At 55.0% G+C, this 23,837-nt stretch overlaps 1 protein-coding gene across 1 annotated transcript in view; it reads left to right on the top strand.

Annotated features, from left to right (window-relative positions):
* FAM178B (family with sequence similarity 178 member B) overlaps positions 1-23,837 on the top strand; it is a gene marked incomplete at its 5' end in the record, with an annotated part of 99,289 nt that overhangs the window by 55,795 nt on the left and 19,657 nt on the right. Inside the window, 4 exons of the mRNA XM_082643011.1 lie at positions 3,242-3,335; positions 3,617-3,793; positions 4,026-4,123; positions 19,207-19,294. Of these exons, the coding sequence (XP_082499137.1) occupies positions 3,242-3,335; positions 3,617-3,793; positions 4,026-4,123; positions 19,207-19,294 (457 nt within the window). The remainder of the gene's footprint in view (positions 1-3,241; positions 3,336-3,616; positions 3,794-4,025; positions 4,124-19,206; positions 19,295-23,837) is intronic.

Genomic DNA, 23,837 nt, shown 5'->3' with positions numbered 1-23,837 from the left:
GCAGTGGCCAAGACTGGAAATGAGGGCACACGTGGGCGCACGGCTTGGCTTGGCTGCCTGGCTCGTTGTCGTGAGAAAGACAGGTCTTTCACCAATCGTTCCTAATCTCAGATTTCCTTAAAACTCATCACCGTCTCATTGAACACTTCAAGATTTCCTTCCAGAAGGAAACAGCCCTGCTGCTGCTGGACCATGCACATCGTCTGATGTCTGCCTTGTTGCAAAGAGAGTAGCCCTCTGCCCAGTGATAAGGCTGGGGAGGGAGAAGTCAGGAGGATATTTGGGAAAGAAAGGCCAACAGAGGAGGGACCAGAACGTGAACACCGGATAGGAAGCAGGCCAGAGCCTCGGCATCCTCAGAGGGGGCTCGTGCCACTCGGCTGTTCAGACACTCTTCGTCAGGTACCCCCGGTCTCACTTGGGAAGAGAGGGGGCAGTGGCTGGTCTTCCAAGGCTGCTCCCTGATTACAAAGCCCAGGTGAAGAGCCCTGGTCAGACCACAAGGCTGGCCGCTAAAGACCAGCAGCCTGCTGCTGTTGCCTGGTGCCAGAAGCCTTCATCCATTTGGTTTTCCAAGAGGGCAGCCTGATGCAGAGGCCAAAGGGGTAAATAAATGACAGCTAATCCACTGAAAGGGGGCGTTTGGTAATGGGCTGCCTCGGGGCAGAGTAATTCGATCCAGGTAAAGTTTGCCCCTCCCTCCCTTTCCATTAGCTCAGCATCTGTTCCTCTTCATTGCGTTGACCTCCGTCACGCAGAGCCCAGATGACGGGTCTGGTCTGGTTTGGCGGTGCAGGCCTGAGGCGAGCACCCTGCCTGCAGCCCCCGTGGCGGGCTCTCGGTTATGGTGGCGGCCGTGCTTGTAGCTTCCCTTACAGTCTTCCCTCAGAGCAGGTGCAGAGAGTCACTTTATTATGCTTTTCCAACAGCACTAGGGGAAAACAAATAGAGAAGCTGGCGTACCTCTCTTAAGAGTGTGGAACAATGTCATTGCAGCCCAAACTCCAGCTCCTGGCTGCTGGCCAAGGGCCGAGAGCCCTAACTCCGCCAAGCCTGTGTTGAGGCTGGGAGGCAGGGGTGGGGTGAAGCTGCTTTGCAGGTGGAGTCTGGTGGTGGGACCCTCAACGTGCCCTTCACCTGCTGAGTCCTCTGGGAGAGGAGTGGGCTTATTAGGCTATGAATTCCTCTTCTCCGAGCTGGAGGCCTGGGGATGAGCTGATGCCACGTCCCAGGACAGCAGTCACGATGCCGACGTCCCAGTCGAGCCTCAGAAAGGCAGGCCGGGCACAAGGACCCCGATTTGTTTCCTGCTGTTCCCAGCAGAGGCGGCACAGGGGAGGCTGTTCCCCTGTCCACTTGGGAAGGCTGACCTTCCTCCCCAGCGAGGAGAGGCCTCGCGTCATAGCCACACTTCCCCTGCCCAGCTCGGAGAAGACGCGTCCCCAGCGCACGTTTTCTACACTCCTCCTCCCGCTAGCAGCCCCAAGCTGTCTGAAAGCCCACTCCTCTTGGGCAGAGTCACAGAGTCGGCTCTGAGGCTGCCCCCACCCTTCGGGAGATCTGAAAACATTCCCACCCACGCTTGCATGGCCCCGTGCGTGCTCACGGGCTCGTACAAGGCAGAACTCCCCTGCACACGCTGACGCAGGCCCAGCGTGTGCCCAGATGCGTGAGCGCCAGCCTCACCCGTTCGTACTCTGGCCCTAATAAATGCTAAAACCTGGAAGAATGTCTGATCCCAGTCCTGTCCCGCACCCCCTCCTGACTTTGGTTTGTTGACACCAATTTCCCGGGTGCCTAGAGATGGGTTTCTTTTTTTCCCCTCTGAGAAGCAGCACCAAGAAGTAAAGAAGAGCGGAGCCTTGGGGAACTGTGGCCGGGGCGGCTCCACAGGAGGCTATTTTTGACAGTGTTGTCTTCATCATCGGTGTCGTCACTTATAGAGAGTCCGCTGTTATCAGGAACTCCAAGCCAGTTAGTGAGAGTGGAGGAGTGGAAGAGACAGCAAAGGGAGCCTTGTCATAAAGTCACCTTACTTACTTGAAACCAACAACATACACTTGCCCAAAGAAAGAGCGTCATTTAGTGAGGGTGCCCCTGATCAGTGTCTCCTCCAGGGAGCATGTGCCTGGGAGGCTTGTGCAGAGGGTGGTGTGGCTCTGCTGTCGGCTAGTGCCTCTCTCCCTCTGGGACTCTCGCCACCCTGAGTGTGACTCTGGTCTTTAAAGAGGGTGTTTTCAATACGACCCTGGCCTCTAACTTCATCCAGGCTGTTTCCTCTCTAGGGGAAAACTGGCCATGCCGGGCTTGTCCGTGGACAGCATGGTAGTGGGACATCTTTGGAGGGGTTCTCGAGGACCACTTATACTCTAATTTCACCTTACTTGCAGGTGCTTTGGAGTCTAACCTGATGTAAACTACAAAATAGTGTCCTTTTCGGTGCATGAGCAGACTCACCATAACTGTGTGGACAAAGAGTGCTTTTAAGGAAGACTTTTGGGGGGCAGTGGAGAATGATTTTCTGGTTTCCAAGTCCCAGAAAACTAAAGCTGGAGGCCTTCCTGGAGCGGCAGCGTTGGGGAGCCAACCCCCAAGAAGCCCCAGTGACCGCCCCCCACCTCCTGGCATTCATCCCCTTGTGCAGCTCTCTGTCACCCCAAGTCAGGCTGGCCCGTGTGGCCTGGAGAAATCAGCAGAAGTGATGTCACCTCCAAGGTTAGGTTATGAAAGGCTGCAACCTCCGTCTCAGGCAGGTATCTCCTCTCACGTCACTCGCTTCAGGGGAAGCTGAGGCAAGTTGCAGAGCCCTGTGGAGAGGCCTGCACGGCGAGGACTGAGGCCAGTGACCCCTGAGTGAGCTGGGAAGCAGCTCCTCCCGCCCAGTCAAGCCTAAGCTGACAGCAGTGCCCCCACCAACGTCTTGGAGGCAGCCTCCCAAGAGAGCCAGAGCCAGACACGCCCCCCCCTTCCCCGCCCCTCCACGCTGCTCCTGGATTCTTGACCCTCAGAAACTGCACAGAATGATACATATCTGCTGTTTTTTAAGCCTCTACATTTGGGGGTCATTTGTTAACGCAGCAGTGGGTGGCCAGCACACACGGGGCATCAGGGTCCCAGGCTGAATGGATCATCCACAGGCTCTCTGTTCTTCTCCAGCAAGTGCGGCCTCCCTCTCTGCCTCACTTCTCCCCTTGCGCCCATCTCCTCCTGTTTCCTTTCCTTTGTTTTTGTCTTACCTTAGCGAGCTTAAAAGTGAGGCTAGCCTGAGCCAGAGTGAGCAGCAGGACACCCCCCAGGACACGGCCTTGGACAGCAGCCTGAGCTACATCTGTAAGGTGAGCCCCACCCATCCCTCTGCTCGCAGTCCAGACCTATTCAGCACCTAGTTCAGTGAATACCGCTGAGCATCACCGCAGGCACTGTGCCGACGGCCAGGAGGGATGCCACAGGAGCCCGTGCTCTCCACGCCTGCGCCCTCCACACCTGCGCCTGCCCCTGACGACCCCAGGGGCCTCGACTCCAGACCTCCCCATTTTTCTCAGTTCCTTCCCAGCGGGGCCCTGGGCTCACAGTGCCAGGGAGGCGCCCCTGCCCTAGTGCTCCCTCTGCTCTCCAGTTCCTGACGCTGTGCGTGCAGGCCCAGCCAGGGGCCTACGCCGATGGGAGCCTCTTGGGCCTGATTGAGCTGCTGTGCCGAGCCGGCTTGGACGTGGGGCTTCGCCTGCTGCCCAAGACTGACCTCCAGCAGCTCCTGCTTCTGCTGCTGGACAGCATCCAGGAGTGGCCGGGGAAGGTACGGCAGACCCCTGGGCCCAAGCCCGAGCCCCCAGCCTCACCGCGAATGCTCCCTTCACGGCCCCTAGAGTGCCCCTGGTGGGGACAGCGCTGCTCCCTCCCTTACCTGGCCTCCACGACCCACCCTCGTACTCTCCAGACTTCCCCCCCCACAGTGGGCTGGTAGGGAGGTCAGGGTGGAAGGCGGGCCACGTCCCCCCAGCCCACCTTGATGCCTGCTGTCCCCACAGCTCCGGCAGCTGTGCTGTGCCCTGAGCCGGGCATCTGATCACCACCACAACCTGCTGGCGCTTGTGCAGCTCTTCCTGGACGTGACGCCCCGGAGCAGGTGGGTGCTTCTCCACCTCTGTCTCCCCCCACCTGAGGCTTATCCCCGCACCTGTGCTCACCCACTGTGGGCGATCCACAGTCCACCCCATCCGTCCCCACAAACCTCCCCCTCCCGCCCAAAGTCAAAAACCCAGGAGAAAGAACTAAGAATACAGCTCACTAATGAGTTCATTACAAAGGGAAAAAAACCTCATTTTCTTAACACGGTCTTCTTAGCAAAACCGTCGCCTTGTACAATTCGCCTCAGACCTGCAGCATCCCCACCCACCCTTCTTTGCGGCTCCCTCCCCGGTCCTCAGTGGAGGGAGGGTTCCTTCTGTCATTCAGAGCTCAGCTGTGTGTTGTCTCTTGATCACTCCCCGCTCCCACCCCCCTCTCAAACTCTCCATTCATCATTCTGTTTTATTTTATGGACAGTATTTTTTTTTTTTCTTTTTTTTTTTTTTTTTTTTTTTTTTTTTTTGCGGTATGCGGGCCTCTCACTGTTGTGGCCTCTCCCGTTGCGGAGCACAGGCTCCGGACGCGCAGGCCCAGCGGCCATGGCTCACGGGCCCAGCCGCTCCACGGCATATGGGATCCTCCCAGACCGGGGCACGAACCCGTATCCCCTGCATCGGCAGGCGGACTCTCAACCACTGCGCCACCAGGGAAGCCCTATGGACAGTATTGATCTCTGCCAGAAATTTTCTTACTGTTTGTTCCTTGTTCATGGCTGCCTCTCCTCCTTGTCACTTCCAGGAGAGCAGGTCCCTTATTGGGGTCACTGCCATATCACCGCACGTCCAGAACAGTGCCTGGCATTGCTGTTGGCACTTTGTAAATTCTTTTCAAATGAACAAACGAGGTGAACAAACAAACTCAGCCCACAGGGAGATAAGACCCATTCGCTGGACCTGCCCCAGTCTCTCCCCTCTCCCCTCCTTCCTTCTCCCACTTGAGGCCACAGCCGCAAGGAGTCCTTTGCCCTTCCCTGTGCAGACCACTCCCCAGGTCCCCTCCTCTCCTCTCCAGCCCTCCATCTGCAGCTCGTCCCACCTAGAATGACACCCCTTCCCACCCTTCCAACCAGGCCTGTCCTGGCCCCCTCCAGGAAGACCCTTCACAGGTACCCACACAGTCACTCTCCACCGGGGCCACCCCCCTGCAACTCCCTCCCCAGGGGAAGCTTCTGGGAGCAGGCTTAGAGTTCTGCTCAGACTCCTGTCCTCAGCAAACATGCTGAGCTCAACTTCAAGCCTAAGATGGGAAGCTTGATCTCTTTCCTGTGAATCTGGCTGGAAGAGAGGAGGCCTTTCCACAGTCCTGAAAGGAAAGCTTTTGCTGTGTATTTGAAAGAACTGGGCTTCTCGAAGCTCTGTCTAAGACCTTTAAGTGATGCATGCGTCAGAAATGGCAGTCCTGGAGGGCTTTCCCGTCCCCACCTCATTATCCCTGTTCATCCCGAAATCCTGTCCATTCTGCCTTCCACATCCTAAATCCTTGCTTCTAGTTGCCTCTCTCTGTCAGCTCCACAAAAGCAGGGACCTCGTCTGGGTCACTTTAAATCAGCTACCTCCTTCCCGCCCCCTTCTGCTTTCATCTCACCATCTCTCACCTGGATGATGGCAGTGACATTCTGTCCCTGGCTCCTCCTTCAAAGGCTGTTTGCTCTGCAGGTACATGGGATTATCGTGTCTCTGCCTTGCTGTCGCCTGCACGGCCAAGTGCAAACACCTTAGCTTGGTCTCCAAGGCCCCATGTGGTCCAGCCCCAGTTTCCCATTTGCTCCAACCAGGCCATGTGATTTGTATTTGTTCTGCGTCCTTTTATATGTATATATATTCACATGTATGTAAATGTTTATAAATACAGGCAGACCGCATTTCACTGTGCTTCTTCACTTTATTGCACTTCACAAATATTGTGTGTTTTTGTAGAAATGAAGCGTTGTGGCAGTCCTGCATCGAGCAAGTCTGTCAGTGCCATTTTTCCAGCAGCATTTGCTTACCTCGTGTCTCTGTGTCGCATTTTGGTAGTTCTCAGAATATTGCGAACTTTTTCGTTATTAGGTTTGTGATGGTGGTCTGTGATCAGTGATCTTTGACGTTACTATTGTGAAAAGATTAGGACTCACTGAAGGCTCAGATGATGGTCAGCATTTTTTAACGAGGTGTTTTTTAATTAAGGTATATACACTGTTATTTCAGACATAATGCTACTGCGTACTTAATAGACTACCGTATAGTGTAAACATAACTTTAAAAAAAAAGTTTATTGAAGTATAGTTTATTTACAATGTTGTGGTTAATTTCTGCTGTACAGCAAAGTGATTCAGTTATACACATATATTTTCTTTTTCATAATCTTTTCTATTATGGATATTGAATATAGTTCCCTGTGTCGTAGTACCTTGTTGTTTATCCATTCTATATACAATAGTTTGCATCTGCTAATCCCAAACTCCCAATCCTTCCCTTTCCTACCCCTCCCCTTTGTCAGCCACAAGTCTGTTCTCTGTGAGTCAGGTTTTTTTGTAGATATGTTTATTTTGTAGATATGTTTTGCGTATATGTATTTTAGATGTAAGTGATATCATATGGTATTTGTTTTTCTCTTTCTGACCTACTTCACTTAGTATGATAATCTTTAGGCCCATCCATGTTGCTGCAAATGGCATTATTTTACTATTTTTTAATGGCTGAGTAATATTCCATTGTATATATGTACCATATCTTCTTTACCGATTCATCTGTCGGTGGACATTTATATTGCTTCCATGTCTTGGCTATTGTAAATAGTGCTACTGTGAACATAGGGGTGCATGTATCTTTTCGAATTATAGTTTTGTCTGGCATATGCCCAGGAGTGGGATTGCTGGATCATATGGCAATTCTATTTTTAATTTTTTGAGGAGCCTCCATACTCTTTTCCATAGTGGCTGGACCAGCTTACATTCCCACCAACAGTGTAGGAGGGTTCCCTTTTCTCCACACCCTCTCCAGCATTTATTATTTGTAGACTTTTTAACGATGGCCATTCTGACCAGTGTGAGGTGGTACCTCATTGTAGTTCTGATTTGCATTTCTCTAGTAATTAGCGATGATGGGCATCTTTGCATGTGCCTATTGGCCATCTGTATGTCTTCTTTGGAAAAATCTCTATTTAGGTCTTCTGCCCATTTTTTGATTGGGTTGTTTGTTTTTTTTGTTACTGCTAAACAGTAGGAGCTGTTTGTATAATTTGGAAATTAGGTCCTGTCAGTCACATCGCTTGCAAATATTTTCTCCCAGTCTGTAGGTTTAAACACAACTTTTACATGCACTGGGAAATCAAAAAATTCACGTGACTTGCTTTATTGTAATACTTGCTTTGTTGTGGTGGTCTGGAACCAAGCTTGTAATAGCTCCGAGGCGTGCCTGCACATATGTGTGTGTGTGTGAGATGAGCCTCATTCTTTTCCATAGCTGCATAGTATTCCCTAGTGTGCATGCAACCAGTCCCCTGTTCTGGATATTTGTCCAATATACAAGCTTTGTGCATCTATCCAAATATTTCTATAAGATTAGTTCTTTGAAATTGCAGTCCTAAAGTATGTATATATAAAATTTGGCCTCCACAAAAGAAGCTGTACTAATCAATAACAGACATGAAAGTGCCTGTTTCTCCACATTCTCATTAACACCGTGTAGTCTCAGTTTTGTTTTTAAGTTTTAATTAATCTGGTAAGTGAAAAATCTCTTCCTGTGGTTCTAATTTTCATTTCCCTGATTGCCAGTGAAATTGAGAATCTTTTCCTATGTTTATTGGCCTTTTGTGTTTCTCTTGGTGTAAATTACCTCTTGATATCTCGCCCATTTTTCTATCAGGTAATTTTTCTTCTTCTTAATTATATTGATTTATAAGCAACTTATTACATTTTGGACACCGTGTTTTCTCCTAAGTCTGTAAATTGTCCTTTTTAAACCTTTGTGTATATCCTTCCGTGAACTGATTTTTTTTCCCTTTTTTAATAAACTTTTTTTTTTTTAATTTATTTTTGGCTGTGTTGGGTCTTCGTTGCTGCATGCAGGCTTTCTCTAGTTGCGGCGAGCGCGGGCCACTCTTCATTGCAGTGCGCGGGCTTCACATCACGGTGACTTCTCTTGTTGTGGAGCACAGGCTCCAGGCACGTGGGCTTCAGTAGTTGTGGCACGTGGGCTCAGTAGTTGTGGCTTGCGGGCTCTAGAGCGCAGGCTCAGTAGTTGTGGCGCACGAGCTCAGTTGCTCTGAGGCATGTGGGATCTTCCCGGACCAGGGCTCGAACCCGTGTCCCCTGCATTGGCAGGAGGATTCTTAACCACTGAGCCACCAGGGAAGTCCCTTCAATAAACGTTTAATTTCAGAATAGATTTAGATTCACAGAAAAGGTACATGGATAGTACAGAGAGTTGATTGTAACTGAATCTTTCTATCTTGAAAAGGAAGGCCTTCCCCACCCCCAAGAGCATAAAAATATTGTGTTCTATTTTCTTTCAGTACTTATATAACTTTGTTTCTCTTGGCTCTTAATCCCATCTGGAATCTATTTTTTGTAGGTATGAGACAGAGATCTAACTTGATTTTTCCCACCCCCAAAGAGCCAGTGACCCAACACCAATTTTCTTCTGTCTTAGTAATCCACCATTTCCCAACAGATTTGAAACTACCTGTGTCATATCCTCAATTTATGACATCGTTCATCTGTTAGCCAAACTGTGATATCGGGAATCAGTGTCTTTCTGAGGGTATCTTTTTTATAGCTGGAGGGCCCTCGGTAGATGCTCCTTAAATGCTCATAGTGAATATAATGGAATGGCCTCACCTGCTTTCAAACAGACACGAACTAGGGTAAAACCTCCTGCCGAGACCCGTTGCTGGGAAAGAGGCTCATCATAGGGACGGGTGGTATGTATTCATTTACTTAGAAATGTTATTTCTTTTTCTATGTAGATAAAGCACTCAGAACAAAATTCAAAAGGCACCAAGGAGTACCTCTAGAACACCTGCCCCTCCCCCTCCCCCGTGCCTGTACCACCTAGCCTTGTCCCCATTTCTCATCTGTGCTTATGGCTTGTCCTCCCCGCCCTCCTGTCCACTTCAGCGTAGGTTTTGGCCGCTGTTCCATACTGGATCGGAAAGAGCTTCTAATGCTTTTGCACAGCTGCCCTGTATTCACTGTGCTCTTTAGTGAGCCGCCCCCTCCGCAGCGTCCCCGTGGTGGTGGCCTTGTTCTCCCCTCGCTGGTGGCTGCCCCACTGGGCTCAGTGCCCAGACTGACCCCAGGAAGGAGGGCGTGTTGTTGTACGATGGGCTGCCACTTTCTTCGTCTGCCTGCCTGCCGACTGGTTAAGCACAGAGCGAGAACCCCCGCCAACACGGGTGTGACCCCCACCCCCCTCCCCACCTGGTTGACCAAGACTTCAAGGGATGCACTGTGAGGCGAAGTTGAGCGTAACCGTGAAAAATGAAAGTACAGACTAGAGCAAAGCACCTGAAATGGGGCCAATGGGAAGAGGAGGCTCTTGGAGGAAAGTCTGTCTTGGGACTCTGCCCCTCTGGGGTGGCTCCAGGAGCTGCTGGGGAGAGCGCATGTCCGCACAAGCCTCTGCGGCAGCTCCCACGGGCCCTGTCGGGAGGGAGCTGCCCCTGAAAGCTGAGGTTCCCAGGCTCGGGACCCTCCTTCACCACCTGAGAAAGTTTATTAAATGTCCCACGGGGGCTGCCTCACCCTGGCCCTGGAAGTAGAGGGGAAGTGACACCAGCTTAAGCGGATTCCTGGTCACGAGGGAGAAGAAGGCAGCTCTGGGAGAAAGCAGCCTTCAAAGTCACCAGCTGTTTGCCCCAGGGATGAGAGTAGTGACAGGTGCGGGCGCACCAGAGCTCCCCGGAGCCCTCCTTGCTTCCCTCTGGGTTCCACGCTGCCGCCCCGGGTGGGCAGAGGGTCCTTGCAAGGCCCCGGACCGCTTCATCTTCTCCCAGCCCATCAGCCTCTCCCGGCTTCGCTTCCTGGGTCCCTCGCTCCACTGTTAACTCCCTTTCTTGCGCGTTCTTCAGATCTGCCCACCCTGAAAACTGCATGGCCACGTGGCGTGGTGCTACCACATTCCCTGGTTCCCCCCATCGGCCCCTGACCCCTTCAGGCCGCCCAGGAGCCGCCCTGAGTTGCCAGCCAGCCTCCTGGGGGCCCTCAGCAGATTCCAGGCTCCACCAGGCTTCCTGCTGGAGACACCTCTGCCCTCCCAGCAAACCGCGGGGCCCCTTCTCTCTCCACAGGATGACTGCTGCCCCCGCACACACGCCCCGTGGACCCACAGCTCTCACCCCCGTGTTTCCTCCTGGTCCCTCCTCCACATTCAGGATCTCAGCCGTCCTGCCTTTTCCGGAACCTTCCTTCTTTATCATCCTTGCTCGTCCTTATACCTTCAGCTTTTTATTCTCTACTGGCTCTTTCTGTCAGCAAAGAAATATGCTCTGTGTGTCTCCTGCCTTCGAACGCCAGGCAGGTCCGTCTCCACCCACCCCTCCCTGCAGCTGCTGCTGCTGTCCACGCTCTCCACCCCGAGCTCTCTCCTTCTCCTTGTCCGAACCCTGCCCACCCGGGACACGGGGGTTCTTCAGAGCTCAGAGTGTCTCAGAGGGAGTTCTCACCTGAGAAAAGAGACAGTCGGGCCTCTGGAGGCGGACAAGTCGAGAACATTCTAGAAGGAGTCCACCAAGGCCCCAGACCCTCAAGATTTCATAAGGGTTCAAAATCTGGAGGAACAAGAGGCAAGAGGAAAGTCATGTCCAGGGGTCAAGGGACCATGGCTGGAGCTGGGAGGACAGCCGAGGGTCCCCATGAAGCCAGGAACATGTGGGCTGGTGGCTGAGCAGGAGCTCGCTCCGCTTTAGGAGTGGCTGTTTGTGGGGGGGGGGGGCAGTGGGAGTCGAGGCGCCAGCCCAGTCCTCCTAAAGCGCTTTGTCCCCAGTGACCTAATGGCCTGTCCTCGTGTGCAAGCTTCCCATCTTCGCCTTGGCTGGCTGCACGGTGTGGTTTTCCTGGTACCCTCCCCTCCTCAGGCTCCTCCCCCTCAAGTGCCATCCTCGGTGGCCCCTCCGCTGCTCCCCGAGCCTTGGTTGGCCTCAGAGTCCTGCCCCAGCCCCTCCTCTCTGGTCCCTTGGCACAGCCTCGGGGGGGCTTTGTGGGCGGGGCTCTGTCCACACTGCCCCCTTGCAGGGCTCGGGTGCCTCTCCCCAGCTGCTGGGAGGGTCGAGCTGCCTCTGCGGGGGGTTGGCTGGGCCCCTTCCTTGGGAGCAGCCCGGGGCCGGGGGTGCAACGGGCTGCCGCTGCCTCAACCCTGCATGTCTCTGAGAGGCGGGGACCCTGCCGGCTCCAGAGCCCCTTGCGGGGTCGGCTGAGGTCTTTGCGGTGACTGCACCGCAGCCTGGCTTGCCCCCTGGCCCAGACCTGCTTCCTCCACTCCCTGATAGGAGTGATGCCAAGAGCACCCTTATACCCCACTCCTGCCATAAATTCCATGCACACTTATCTCCGTTTCAGAGTCCAGCTCCTTGGGACTCCACCCAGGACCCCATCTCAGCCACTTCCATGGCTTCAACCCCAACTTCGCGCCAGGGGCTCCCGAGTCAATACCTCTGGCCAGACTTTTCTGCTCAGCACCAGATCCGAGTGGGAAGTATTTCAAATTCAGCACATGTGAAACAGAAGTCACCGTCTTCCAAGGGGGACCACCTCCTCCTGTCTTCCATGGCCCTGTGATGGCATCCGCCCATGGCCTGAAGCCTGGGTGGGGGGGTCTGTGGGCACTTTCTGTCCCTTCAGGCATCCCCATCTCCCATGACAGTTACCTCTCCACATCACCCTCCGGTGCCACGGTGGCTCAGGCTCTCAGGACAGCACCCCTGGACGTCTGCCAGGGAGCCGGAGCTGGCTCCTTCCAGGCTCTCTCCCATGTGAGCCATCCCCACTCTGTCCAGCGGTGGCCTCTTCCTTCTAATGCACATCTGGCCCTGTCACTCCTCTGCTTAAAATCCTTCAGGCTTCTATGCTCAGGATGTAATTCAAACAGCACAGCCTGGTGTACGAGGGCTTTCGTGCCTACTTTCCCAAGCCTGCCTTCTCCCCGCCACGTCCCCTCACAGGCTTCCACGCTCCAGCCATATCCTGAAACTGTGCGGCTACCCAGACCCATGATGAGCATTTGTCTTGAACTTTTCAACCTCTGTTCCCTCTTCCTAGAGAAGCCTCTTTCCCTATCTTCCTCTTCCTCTTCGCCTGGTTGACATTTCCTCACCCCCAAGACTAGGCTCAGATGAGGCATCTCCTCTTTGGAGAAACCTCCGGATGCAGAGCCCTGGTTGTTGTTGCCCCTTGCTGACCCCTTGGGCTGTGAGCGTCGTGAGGACAAGAGCCGTGACTTTGCTTGCTGGGTCCTTGGACCCTGGCACGGAGGAGGGGCTCGGGGAGCCTGCTTGTGGAGTGCTTGCTTCTGGAGGGCAGATTTCAGAAAGAGTAGAGAGAGTGAGAGCTTTTTAGTAGCAGATTCCAAAAAGAAAATGGTTCAGGGGGGCTAGAGACATCCTGCAATAAAACTTTGAACATGGTTTGCAAATGGACCCAATGAGGAAAAATGCAGGAAGTATCTCGAGGTGCAGGGGCTGCACTCAGAGCTCATGCATGACCTCTGATCTTGAAAGATATGGAAGAGGGAAAGAAAGGGACATGAGCAAGGCAAATGGAGAAATAGCACAGACCAGTGACAGTATTGGTGGGAAAAGCTAAGGCCCGTAGAAGGGGCTTCTGTGTAATTTTTGCTTTTTTTTTTTTTTCTTTTGGCCACAGCACGAGGCATATGGGATCCTAGTTCCCCGACCAGGGGTGGAACCGATGCTCCCTGCAGTGGAAGCGCGGAGTCCAAACCACTGGACTGCCAGGGAAGTCCCCTGTGTAGTTATTTTTGAAGTGAGGAGTGCTGTTCTGGGCTGATGGGGAAACGTTAACACTGATGAAGAGAGAACACCACGTAATTCCTATTTCGCTTCTGTCTTCCTTGTCCAGGAGCAAAATTTTTCATCTGGACTCAGATATTGATCAAAGGGGATTGCAGCCTAAGATATGGGGGGCAGATGGTAGGACAGCATCCAGCTGTGTGACATGAGTTGAGGTCCCCTCCAGCAAAAGGATGTCTCAAGTCTGTCCCGGGCGACGTGCAGGTGGAGTGCCCTCACTCTGCAGAGACCCCCGGGCGTTGCGGGAGCTCCCGGGGGGAAGGGGAGGGAGGGTGCATTCTTCACTCAGTGCTGCGGGCTTGATGTGTCCCTCAACAGAACTCCCCAGGGGATAGCTTGTGAGCACATACATAGAAAAGGAAGCACTGCTTTCTAGGATTCCTAAGAATAAATCATACCAGACTAGCCTCATTTCGTTTTTGACAGACTAACCAGAAGGGTACTCTGGAGAGGGCTGTCTGGGTTTTGTAGGGCCTTTGATGGAAACGATCGTCGTATCTTGTGACACCATAAAGAAACGTGGGCTGAGCGATGTCAAATTAGATGGGCTCGTCATCCAAAAGTGCTGCTAGCCATCAGAATTGGCCTGGAGGGCAGGCCCAGGCGGCCACTCGGAGTTCCGTCTTCACTGACAGGTTGGCCAGCGCAGACCCTGGGTCTTGGACGAGGCCATTAATAGAACAGTGGTCAAGTTCACACATAACATGAGTGTAACTGACAGCAAATTGAAGATCCCGGAACATCTCAGCAGACCACAATGATGGGCTGAGTGGGAAAGAGAGGCCCAGCTGCACAATTAAGAACAGGATCTGGGAAATGGGATTTGACAGCCAGACGTGTGAACTAACTTTGGGCCCAGTCTGTCAACGGCATAGCATCTCGAGGCTGCCCCTAAAATGAGTGTCAGCCTCAGCTCTGAGCACCTCAGTTGATGGGAGTGTCAGCAACCCTGAGGAACTTCATAAGAACCAACGCAGAATGGCAAAAAGATTCCAAAGGGTAGAAAAGAGTAGCTGTTGCACCGGGGAAGGGGTAGCCATGGGAAGTTTGGTGACTTCCTTCAAGTACACAAAGGCCCTAGTTAAATGGACGGATATGTGGCTACCAGGACATGAGGCAGGGTGACTTTTAAGGTATTTTAAGCGTAGTGGTCTGTGGTCATAATACCAGAGAGAGAGAGAGAGAGGGAGGGAGATAGGAGGATGGAAGTTGGGTTGTGATTGTCCACGTGAACTTTATTTACTAAGCAGTAGTAACCTTTTTATTTGGTTATACTATGCATGCAAGAGAGGACACATCAGAGGTGGACACTGTACACTTTGCCAGGCGTCTGTGCAACCACCACTGCGTCACAGGCCAGAATATCACCTGCTCCCCAGAAGGACCCTGGGCCCCTCCCAGGCATTCCCTGTGCAAAGAAAACCGCTTCCCCAACTTCCTTCCATAGGTGTGTTGTGCCGGGTTTTGAACATGGGTACCGGTGCGACCGGTAGGTGGCTCCTTCACGTTGCCTGGTGGGACCCCGCCGTGTGGATCTGAGGCTGTCTGAACCCCACCGTCTCTTCCTGTTTGCACTGGGTGTGCCCACACTTGTGAGTGTCCCACACTTGTGAGTGTCCCAGCGGGTGTGGGGATGACTGGGCAGACGGCCAAAGAGTTTACCCCGACCTCTGAGCCCAGGTCCTGTTCTTCCTGCCCAGGTGGCACATGCTCACGTGCAAGACAGGAGACTCCAGGGAAGGACTGAGGGGCGGGTGGCCTGAGAGGCGGTCGTGATGCCTGAGAGGCGGCGTGGACAGCGCGGGAGGCGAGCCGGGCAGACGCCCTGGGGCAGGGTGTTGGGTGGCGTTTCCACCGTGGAACAGGCTGCTGCGGTTGCTTCCTGAGCTGCCCTAGAGACATGGAAAAGGCCGTTCACGCCTTTGGCCAGATGCCTGGTGGCCTCTTAGCGTAGTTCAACCTCAGCAGAGCCCAGTTCCCCTCCAGAGGGGCTGCGGTGACCTGTGTGGTTGTCCTGGCACCCTAATGGCCCGAGCTGGCAGGCTCCTTTGTGTGGTCCTCAGAGCACCCACAGGCTGCCCCTTGCAGGAGCTGGAGGCTGGAAGCTGGGGAGTAGAACGCCTGCGCTCCACTTCCCGGCTCTGCTGTTGGTTTGGAAAAGTCATTTCCCAATTTCCCAGCGCCTTAGGCCCTCTGAGTGCTGATCCGGTGTCCTGGTCTTACAGCGGCCCGTCAGGGTGGCGGGGCAGGACTGAGGCAGAGGCCTGGCCTGGTGTGATTTCAGAGGGCTGGAGCCTGTTGCCTTATATGACACTGGCTGGCATGGCTCCAGTGGCTTCTGCATCCTCCTGTGTTTGCCTGGTTTGAATTCCGGGGAGGCCTCGCCGGGTGGGGTTGGGCAGCTTCTGGGGGAGGACGGCCCGGGGCCAACGTCAGCCAGGCCACGGGCCCCCCTGCTTGCCCCCTGCACGGTGTGGGTGGTGTTTGGGGTGAGTCTTTGCTCTTTCCCCTCTGTCGAGTAAGTTTTCAGTGTGGAATTTAAAAGTGGTCCTGTTCCCTCCCCCTGTGTCCCAGTGGGAACTGAGAGGGCAGGGGACTGTGTGTAGAAGGCAGGGAGGGCCGTCAGGATGAAAGGCAGTGGGCAGGTGGGGAGCGCACCGCCCTCAGATGTGGTTTCGTTTCATCCAGTCACCCCCTCGGCCCTCTTTCTGATGCTTGTGTTCTATTTCTTTCTGGACAGCAGCTTTGTCCTGACCCACCCGGCCCACCTCTTCCCTTCTGGAACCACCCCTGGCTCTGCTTTGCGGGCCTGCCAGCACCCCACCCCCGGGTCGGCCGCTCCCCACCCGCTGTGGGTAACAGTGCTCCCCAAGGCCTGGGTTTCGATTAATGACGCCCAGATGCCGGGCTGGGGACTCGGGCTGCAAGTTCTCGCGTTGGAGCAGCAGCTCGGCTTGGAGGGGCCGTCTACCTCCCCCCCGCCCCACCCCCCTTGCTCCTGGCCCAGCTGCTGCTGGGGCTCCCAGGGAACAGCTGGAGAGCAGGTTCTGGCGGCGGGAGCCCAGGGAGATGCGCGGGTGGGGCTCCGGGTGAGGGGTCTGGTGCAGGGGGCGGGGGGTGCCGGATGAGGGCTCCCGTGTTCTGTCCCGTGACGCAGTCCCGATGGGGCTGCCTCTCCCCAGGACTCGGAGGGTGGGTGGGAAAGCTGGGGCGTTCTGCAGAAAGGGAACCGGGGTCACCGGTCCAGAATAGAAGGGGATGGCCGGCCCCTCCCAGGGTGACCAGATAAAATACAAAGATCACATGGGAGAAACTCAGGCTAAAAAAAATTGTCCTTTATCTATAGGAAGTTCAAATTTAACTGGCATCCTGTATTTTTATTGGCTAAGTCAGGCAATCCTTACCACCCCCCAGCTGAACTTCTTCAAGTAATAGTTTTATTGGACTGCACCATACAAACAGAACACAGACCGTAAGTGTGTGCTCAGTGGGTTTCTACAAGTCGAACACATGTAAAACCAGCACCCAGATCAAGAAATGAGGGAAATCTCTGGCGGTCCAATGGTTAGGACGTGGCGCTTTCACTGCCAGGGCCCAGGTTCAGTCCCTGGTTGGGGAACTAAGGCTCCTGCAAGCCACATGGTGCGGCCAAATGAAAAGGAAAAAAAGAAGAAGAAATGAGACGTGAGCAGAGCCTGCCCGCCACCCCACCCCTGCCACGTATCCCCGTTTTTGTACTTAATGGAAGTGAAGTCATACAGTTGTGTTCTGTTGGAACTGGCTTCTTTCACACAGCCCTGTGAGGCTCACCCGTGCTGCCGGCTGGAGTCGTGGCTCATCCGTAATCGTTCCGCGTGGGCTTGAGATGCATGGGTGGAACCCAGTCCCCCTGTCCATGCTAGTGGCGGATCGGTGCTGCTCGTCCCCTCTCTTTTCTTGTACGTCGTACATGTGTGCCCGGGAGTAGGACTGCCGGGCCGTGGGGCGGGCACACGAACATCTTTATCTTTAGCAGGTCTACCAGGCAGTTGGCTGAGGTAGGTGTATGCATTCACGTCCCTGCCAGCTGTGTGGGAGCGTCTCCCCTCTTTCCCATGTTTGCACTTCTAGTATGTGATGCTACTGCCTGATGCTGCTTTTTTCCCTTTTTTCTAAAATCAATAGCTTCTTGCCTTGTTGATTCCTCTGATTTTCTTGAATAAGAAGATCAACAAGGCCCCTGCTTCAGGTACCACCTACCCTCCTGGCTTGGAGGAGGCCATTCCCACCTCCGTTCCCCACCAACCGGGAGCCCCCCGTGCACCCATGTGAGGCCACGGCAGCCGCAGGCCCTGGGGAAGTTGCAGGGGCGCCTTCAGCACCGCTGAGGCGGGGCTCAGTCCTGCTTCCCCCAGGTACTTCCTTAGGGAAACATCATTTCCGAGGGCTGCCTGTCCCCGATGTCCTGTCTTTCGTTTCCCCGTGGGGTCATCCCAAGGATGGGGGTAGGGGCGCCTGTGGGGACCCTCCAGCAGTGTTGTTAACAGAGGGCATTTCTCCTCTACGGAGCTTCCAGCCCACGTGTTTTCCTTCGTGTTCCTTCAGTTTCCGCCGGCTTCAGGACCTCTCCTTTGCTTCCCCTGGTGGTGGCTTTCCGTGGGAATCAGGGACTGTGGGCCACATCAGAGTCCATGCCAGGGGCTGCCTTCTGCTGTCCATGGGGGCAACAAGTGTGTGAAGCCTCGAGGAAGATGTAACCCTTCACCCCTCCTCCCATCGCCCCTCTCCAGCCTCTCCTGGCCACTGCCGCCCCTAGCCCTGTCCTCTAGTCTCTACTTCCCCCCTCTCTTCTTTTTACTCACTCCAGCCCTCAAGGACGCATGAAAATCAGAGCCCCAAACATTAGCGTCTGAAATCCCCATTAGAGGTCTTCACTCCTGAAGAGGGGAGACACCAGCTCCATCCTGGGCGACTCAGTTAGGACTGTTTGGTGCTAGACTTAGGAGCCCAGCTCAGACTGACGGAAGAAGCCAAAGGGACTTTATCGGCTGAGCCGACCAACCCGCTGACCGCAAGGGTCCGGGGTCCGGAGGCTTCAGGCAGGGCGGGCTCTGGGTGTTGTCAGGGCTCTATCTCTGCTTGCTTCATCCTCCAGGCTGCCCCACAAAGAGGCAGGATGGCCACCAGCGACAGTGGGGTCACCTCCTACCTGATCAGTGGTCCTGCTGGAAAGGCACACGCTCTACTGGTAGCTCCAGCCAAGACCCCGAGGCCACCTCTCAGTGGCTCAAACACAGGGACTGATGGGCCAGGCCTGGCTCACGTGCCCACCCTGGGAGCCAGGATTTGGGCCGGGTGTGGTGGGTGAGGGTTTCTCCAAAAGAAAGTCACTGAATACTGGCTGAAAAAGAACGAGGGCTTCCCTGGTGGCGCAGTGGTTGAGAGTCCGCCTGCTGATGCGGGGGACACGGGTTCGTGCCCCGGTCCGGGAAGATCCCACATGCCGCGGAGCGGCTGGGCCTGTGAGCCATGGCCGCTGAGGCTGCACGTCCGGAGCCTGTGCTCTGCAACGGGAGAGGCCACAACAGTGAGAGGCCCGCGTACTGCAAAAAAAAAAAAAAACCTAAAAAACAAAAAAAAACCCCAAAACTTGGCCTCACCAAGCCCCGGTCACCCACCTTCCACCACCCTACATGGGCTGAAAGCTCATAATGCTGCAAAGGAAAGAAAAGGCAACGGTCTGTGCAAAAGAGGTTGAACAGTCCGTACCTCTGTGTAGCACAAATATATAGAGGAAAAAACTAAGACGATAAATACTACTATGCTAGCCTCTGAAGTGACCACTTATTTTAAAAAATAATTTTTTTCTTTTTGCTTATTTTTAAACTTTCCCATCTTGCATGTTTTATTACTTCTAAAATAAATAATGAACGCTATAAACGAAAGGAGAAAGCCAGAGTTCCCCACGTGGCTCACCCCTGTTCACGTCTCGGTGTGTGTCCTGCCCCTCCCTGCGCCCACCCGGGGACTTCAATCCCTCCACCACCCGCCCAGGGTGGTACACCCCCTCAGTCTCTCTCTCCCCTTCTCTCACAGGCAGCTTCGACGCCAGCTCAGCCTCGTGATCATTGCCCGGCTGCTGGGCCAGCAAGAGACGCTCCCTCTCTGGCAAGAGAAGGCCCAGGTGAGTCCCTGCCTCAGCAACAGCTGGGGAAGCCCGGCCGGCTCCTCCCGCTGCTTTTCCCAAAGGTTGGGAGCCTCAGGCCGGCGGAGTCCAGGTGAGTCTGAATTTTCTGCTCACATCCTTGCATTCGACAGTTACTTTTTGCACACCTACTATGTGCTCGGCCCTGAGGATAGAGCAGTCAGCTGGGAGCAGGGATTACTTTTTCAAAGAATTGTGGTTAAATATTTTACCATCTTCACAATTCTAAGGGCAGAGTTCTAACCGCTGCCACTGTCCACCTCCAGAACTTCTTCATCCTCCCAGACAGAAAGCCTGAGCCCGCTGAACACTGACTCCCATTCCCTCCTCCCCAGCCCCTGCTTATATAACTTTTTATAGGTGGAAAAACAACAAAGGTGAACACGAACACCACTAAGTTAACCCTGCTCGCTCGCAGTGACCCTGCTGCCCCGTGTCAGGCGTGCCTGGGGCAGCCGGGGAGGACGTGCCTTCTTTCCCCCCCGCCCCCTGCTCTCCAAAAAGCTCCGACTGCAGCCTCCTAGCAGCTCAGAGAGCAGTAGTTCCGGGGCCCGGGGGGCAGCATGGGTCACAGCCAGCCCAAGGGCGGGTGGCGGGGGGGTTGAGAATGCTCTCACCAGCCTCCCACCCCCCACACACAAGGGTCTCCCTCGAACCCCAGAAGAGCTGCCAGGTGCAGCTGAGCCGTCTAGGCAAGGCAGTCCCAGCGAAAGGCTGCGTCTCTAGTCCCTGGAGGTACACCGGGCAAGCCCATGGCCAGAGTGCTGAGAGGATGTTCCGGACCCTCCTGGGGCGGGTGGACCATATGGCTGAGTCTAAGAGGCCACGATCGCAGGGCGGGAGCTCAGAAAGGTGACCGCTTGGGTTGGCTCATCCAAGCAGGCCCGGCCTGGCTTTGCCCCGGCTGCCCCCTCTGCCTTCCATGCTTTCCCCAAGGCTTAGGACGGCGTGAGCGTCTTCTCACCCCAGTTCCATGTCACCTTCTGCAGGAGGCCTTTGCTGACCACCCAATCCAAAAAGTGCCCTGGCACCATCACACTCTTTGAAAGTATTCATGGTGCTCACCTCCTGATATTTTTTTATTTGTTCAGGGTCTGTGTACACACACACGCACAGAGCATCAGCAGCTCCTTGAGTGCAGGGACCGGATGGTTTCTGCTCACTACTGCCCGTCAGCTCCTAGCACAGTACCTGACACACACAGGACCTCAGCGCACACGTGTGGGCTGAAGGAACCCGAGGTTGAGTTCCCGGGTGTGCAAAGGAAGGTTCCCCAGGCAGAGACCTCGGGAGGGCAGGAGGGGAGGGTGGCCTGCTCAGGGGTCACTTCACAAAGGTGAGAGCCTGATGACAGAACATCTCTGCGAGAAAGAGAACAGGGGGGCCAAACAGGGGCGGGGCAGGCAGAGATGCAGCAGCAGGACAAGACAGAGTGATCCCAGGAGGCTCCCGGGCTGGGGGCAGCCTGGTAGAGAGGCTTGAGTGTTGACCCGAGTGCGGCCACCGAGCTCCTCGGAGAACCAAACACGTGTCAGCAGAGCGGAGGTGAGAGGCCAGAGTGTCGAGATCAGGAAAGGCAGGACTGGCTGCACGTGGTGGGTGGGAGTAGCCACCGTCCGTCCGGCAGCGCTTGGCAGCGATCAGGAAAACACAGGCTGGCTCGAGCATGAGGGTCAGTTCAAGGCTTGGGGTTTTGTTTTGATTTGTTTTTTATTAGCCAGAGCCTATGCAGCGGAGAGTGCGGGGAGCGTGATGAGGGCCGGAGAGTGGCGAGGGGAGTGGTGCGGGGGAGAGCTGGGTGGTCTGGCCTGGCGGGGACCTGGGCGGGAGGTGAGTGAGCAGGGCTGGTGTGGGGGAGGGGCGGGAGGATGCCTCCCCCCGGGAGAGCTGGCCGGGGAGCTCCCAGCCTGTCTGGGGAGGAGTCCGGCCCTGCCCTTGTGGGTCCCAGCTCCAGGGCTGTCCCACCCCACCTGTCACCCACCTGCCCGCGTGCCCGCCGTGCGTTCGTGAGACCCCAGCCAATCGCCTCCTGTGTGCCAGACTCTGCACCAGGAGACGACCTCGGAGGAGAGGGTGTGAGCGTGAGCAAGGCAGGCCGAGGGCCCCGTGACTAACTCTGCCCGAGGGCAGCGAAATGGCCTCCAGAGCCATCCGGAGCCAGGTCTCGAAGGGTGCGTCAGGGCTCGTGCCGCAGGAAGGAGAGAGGCGGCGGGCAGGCCAGGCAAAGCTGCGCCAGACCCGCGGCGGCTCGAGGGGCAGACGGGCGGCTCGAGCCTGCCCGCTGTCCTCCTGATGTGCTTCCCCGTCCCCACTGCAAGCCCGCGGCCACTGCACGGCCTCCTGCCAGGTCTCGGGGCCGCAGGCGCTCCCCTTTCCAGTCAGACCTGCCAGGCGGCTCCTTATGAGACACGCCTTCAGAGTGCCACCTTGGCCCTGCAGCCGCCCACGTCAAGCCCCCACGCCCCGCTTTCCCCACTCCTCCTCGACCACGTGGCTGCCAGGGCTGCCTGGGCCCTCCTCGTAGGCCAGCCCAGCCACCCTCTGCACATGGCTTTGGTGCCTGGGGCACTTCTTCCTTTCCACCCGTTACATCCCAACCGAAGTGGTGGCTCTAACGTGCTGCAGAGCATGGCTGAGCCCCGGTGCGGGACAGATGGGGAAACAGAGGCAGGCACGGTTAGGAGACTTCTCAGGGTCACGCAGTGGGAAAGCCGTGGAGCCAGCATTCAAACCCAGGTGCCCTGACTCCAGAGTCCGTGCCTGGGATCCCTGCAATGTGCCGTCTCTGCTTCTCCAGCCCCTTCCTTGGATCCTGTTGTGGTGACAGCCTGGACCACACCTGCTGCTTCAGCTGAGGTGCCCGGCTGGTCCCTTGAGCTTTGGTCCTGGCTGGCAAATAGGAGGACAAGGACTGGCCCTTCCTTCATCCATGCATAAGTGCTTGATAAACCTTAGCAATTGATTTACCATGAAGGGGACTTCAGTGGTTGAGAATTGGCTCGTAGAAGGAGAGGATCTGGGGTGAGTGCCCAGGCAGGGGGTTCTCAGGGCATTGCTGGGCAGGAGGAGTCCCCGATGCCTGGATTGCTTGGTTCTCCATCTCAGGCTGCAGCCGGAGGCCCCAGGATCAGGAGCAGGTGCTGAAGAAGTGAATTTGAGGGACAGGACTTCTGTAGGTGGTTGGGATGCAGCAGCCCCAAGGCTTGCATCTTCCAGGAGAGCCTCAGGCTCAAACTGCTTCCTTCGTGTTGTTCCTGCGGATCATGGGGATATCCCAGAAACAGCAGGGTTTTGGCCCCAGGCACCAGTGTGCTCCAGACACGGCTCAGGGCACTGAAGATACAGCCCTGAACAGCGTTCAGTCTCCTTCCCTCATGAAACTCAGTGGAGACAGACACAGGCACCAAGAGAGAAGTAAATCTTTGGCATTCCAAATGGTGATAAGTGCTGTGGAGAAAAATAATGCCAGGTAAAGAGGAGGGGGAGTGTTGGGGGATGCTGTTTTATAGGGGTGAACAGAGAAGGGGACATTTGAGCACCAACCTAAAGGAGTCACGCAGGTTTCTTGGGGAAAAGCATTCCGGGCAGAGGGAACAGCCGGTGCAAGGGCACTGGGGCAGGCAAAGGCCTCTCAGGTTGGAGGCAAAAGGAGAGGCCGGTGTGGCTGGAGCAGAGGGCTGAGGGTGGAGTAGGAGGAGCTGAGGTCAGAGGTAAGTGGGGACTCAGGTGGGGGCTTGACTTCCATGCCAAAGTGGAGAGCCACTGAAAGGTTTTGATAAGAGGAGGGACATAATCTGATTGATAAACTTTTTTACAATTACACTGGCTGCTGTGTTGAGACTAGACTGTTGCGGGTGGAAGGAGGCAATTGCAGTAATCCTGGCAACAGCTGACGGTGGTTTGGCCTGGGGTGATGGCGGCGCACGCAGGTGGCGAGCAGTGGTGAGATTCTAGGTGTATTTCCCAAGTACAGCCAGCGGGATGTGGAATGGGAGGGAAAGGCGAGGAGACCTCCAAGACCCATGCAGCTGGCAGGATGGAGAAGCCCTTTACCAAGACGGGCAAGACACAGGTGGAACAGGTTTGGAGAGAAATCAGGTTTCTTATCCCAGGCCACCTCTTAACGACACAGCAAGCCTGCTTTGTCAAGCCACGCCTTCCAGTTTGGAGTTTGGAAAACACGGGCCTCGAATGGCCAAAATCAAGGGAGTCAGAGTTTTGCATCTACTATGGAAAGGCCAGCTGCAGACCTGACCTGCTATTCGTTCATTTGTTCATTTAACAAATGCTTATTAAGCATATACAGTAGTTCCTGCTATCCGCGGGGGATACAGTCCAAGATGTCTAGTGGGTGCCTGAAATGGTGGATAGTACTGAAACCTATATATGCTATGCTTTCTTCCTATACATACCTACCAGTGATAAAGTTTAATTTATAAATTAGGCACAGTAAGAGATTAATAACAATAATAATGAAATAGAACAATTATAACAATATACTGCAATAAAAGCTATGTGAGTG

This window comes from Mesoplodon mirus, assembly GCF_964341445.2.
Source record: "Mesoplodon mirus genome assembly, chromosome: 14".
In the NCBI taxonomy this organism is placed as follows: Eukaryota; Metazoa; Chordata; class Mammalia; order Artiodactyla; family Ziphiidae; genus Mesoplodon; species Mesoplodon mirus.
The sequence above is the reverse complement of the archived record's forward strand: the minus strand, read 5'-3'. Positions and strand labels throughout refer to the sequence as shown.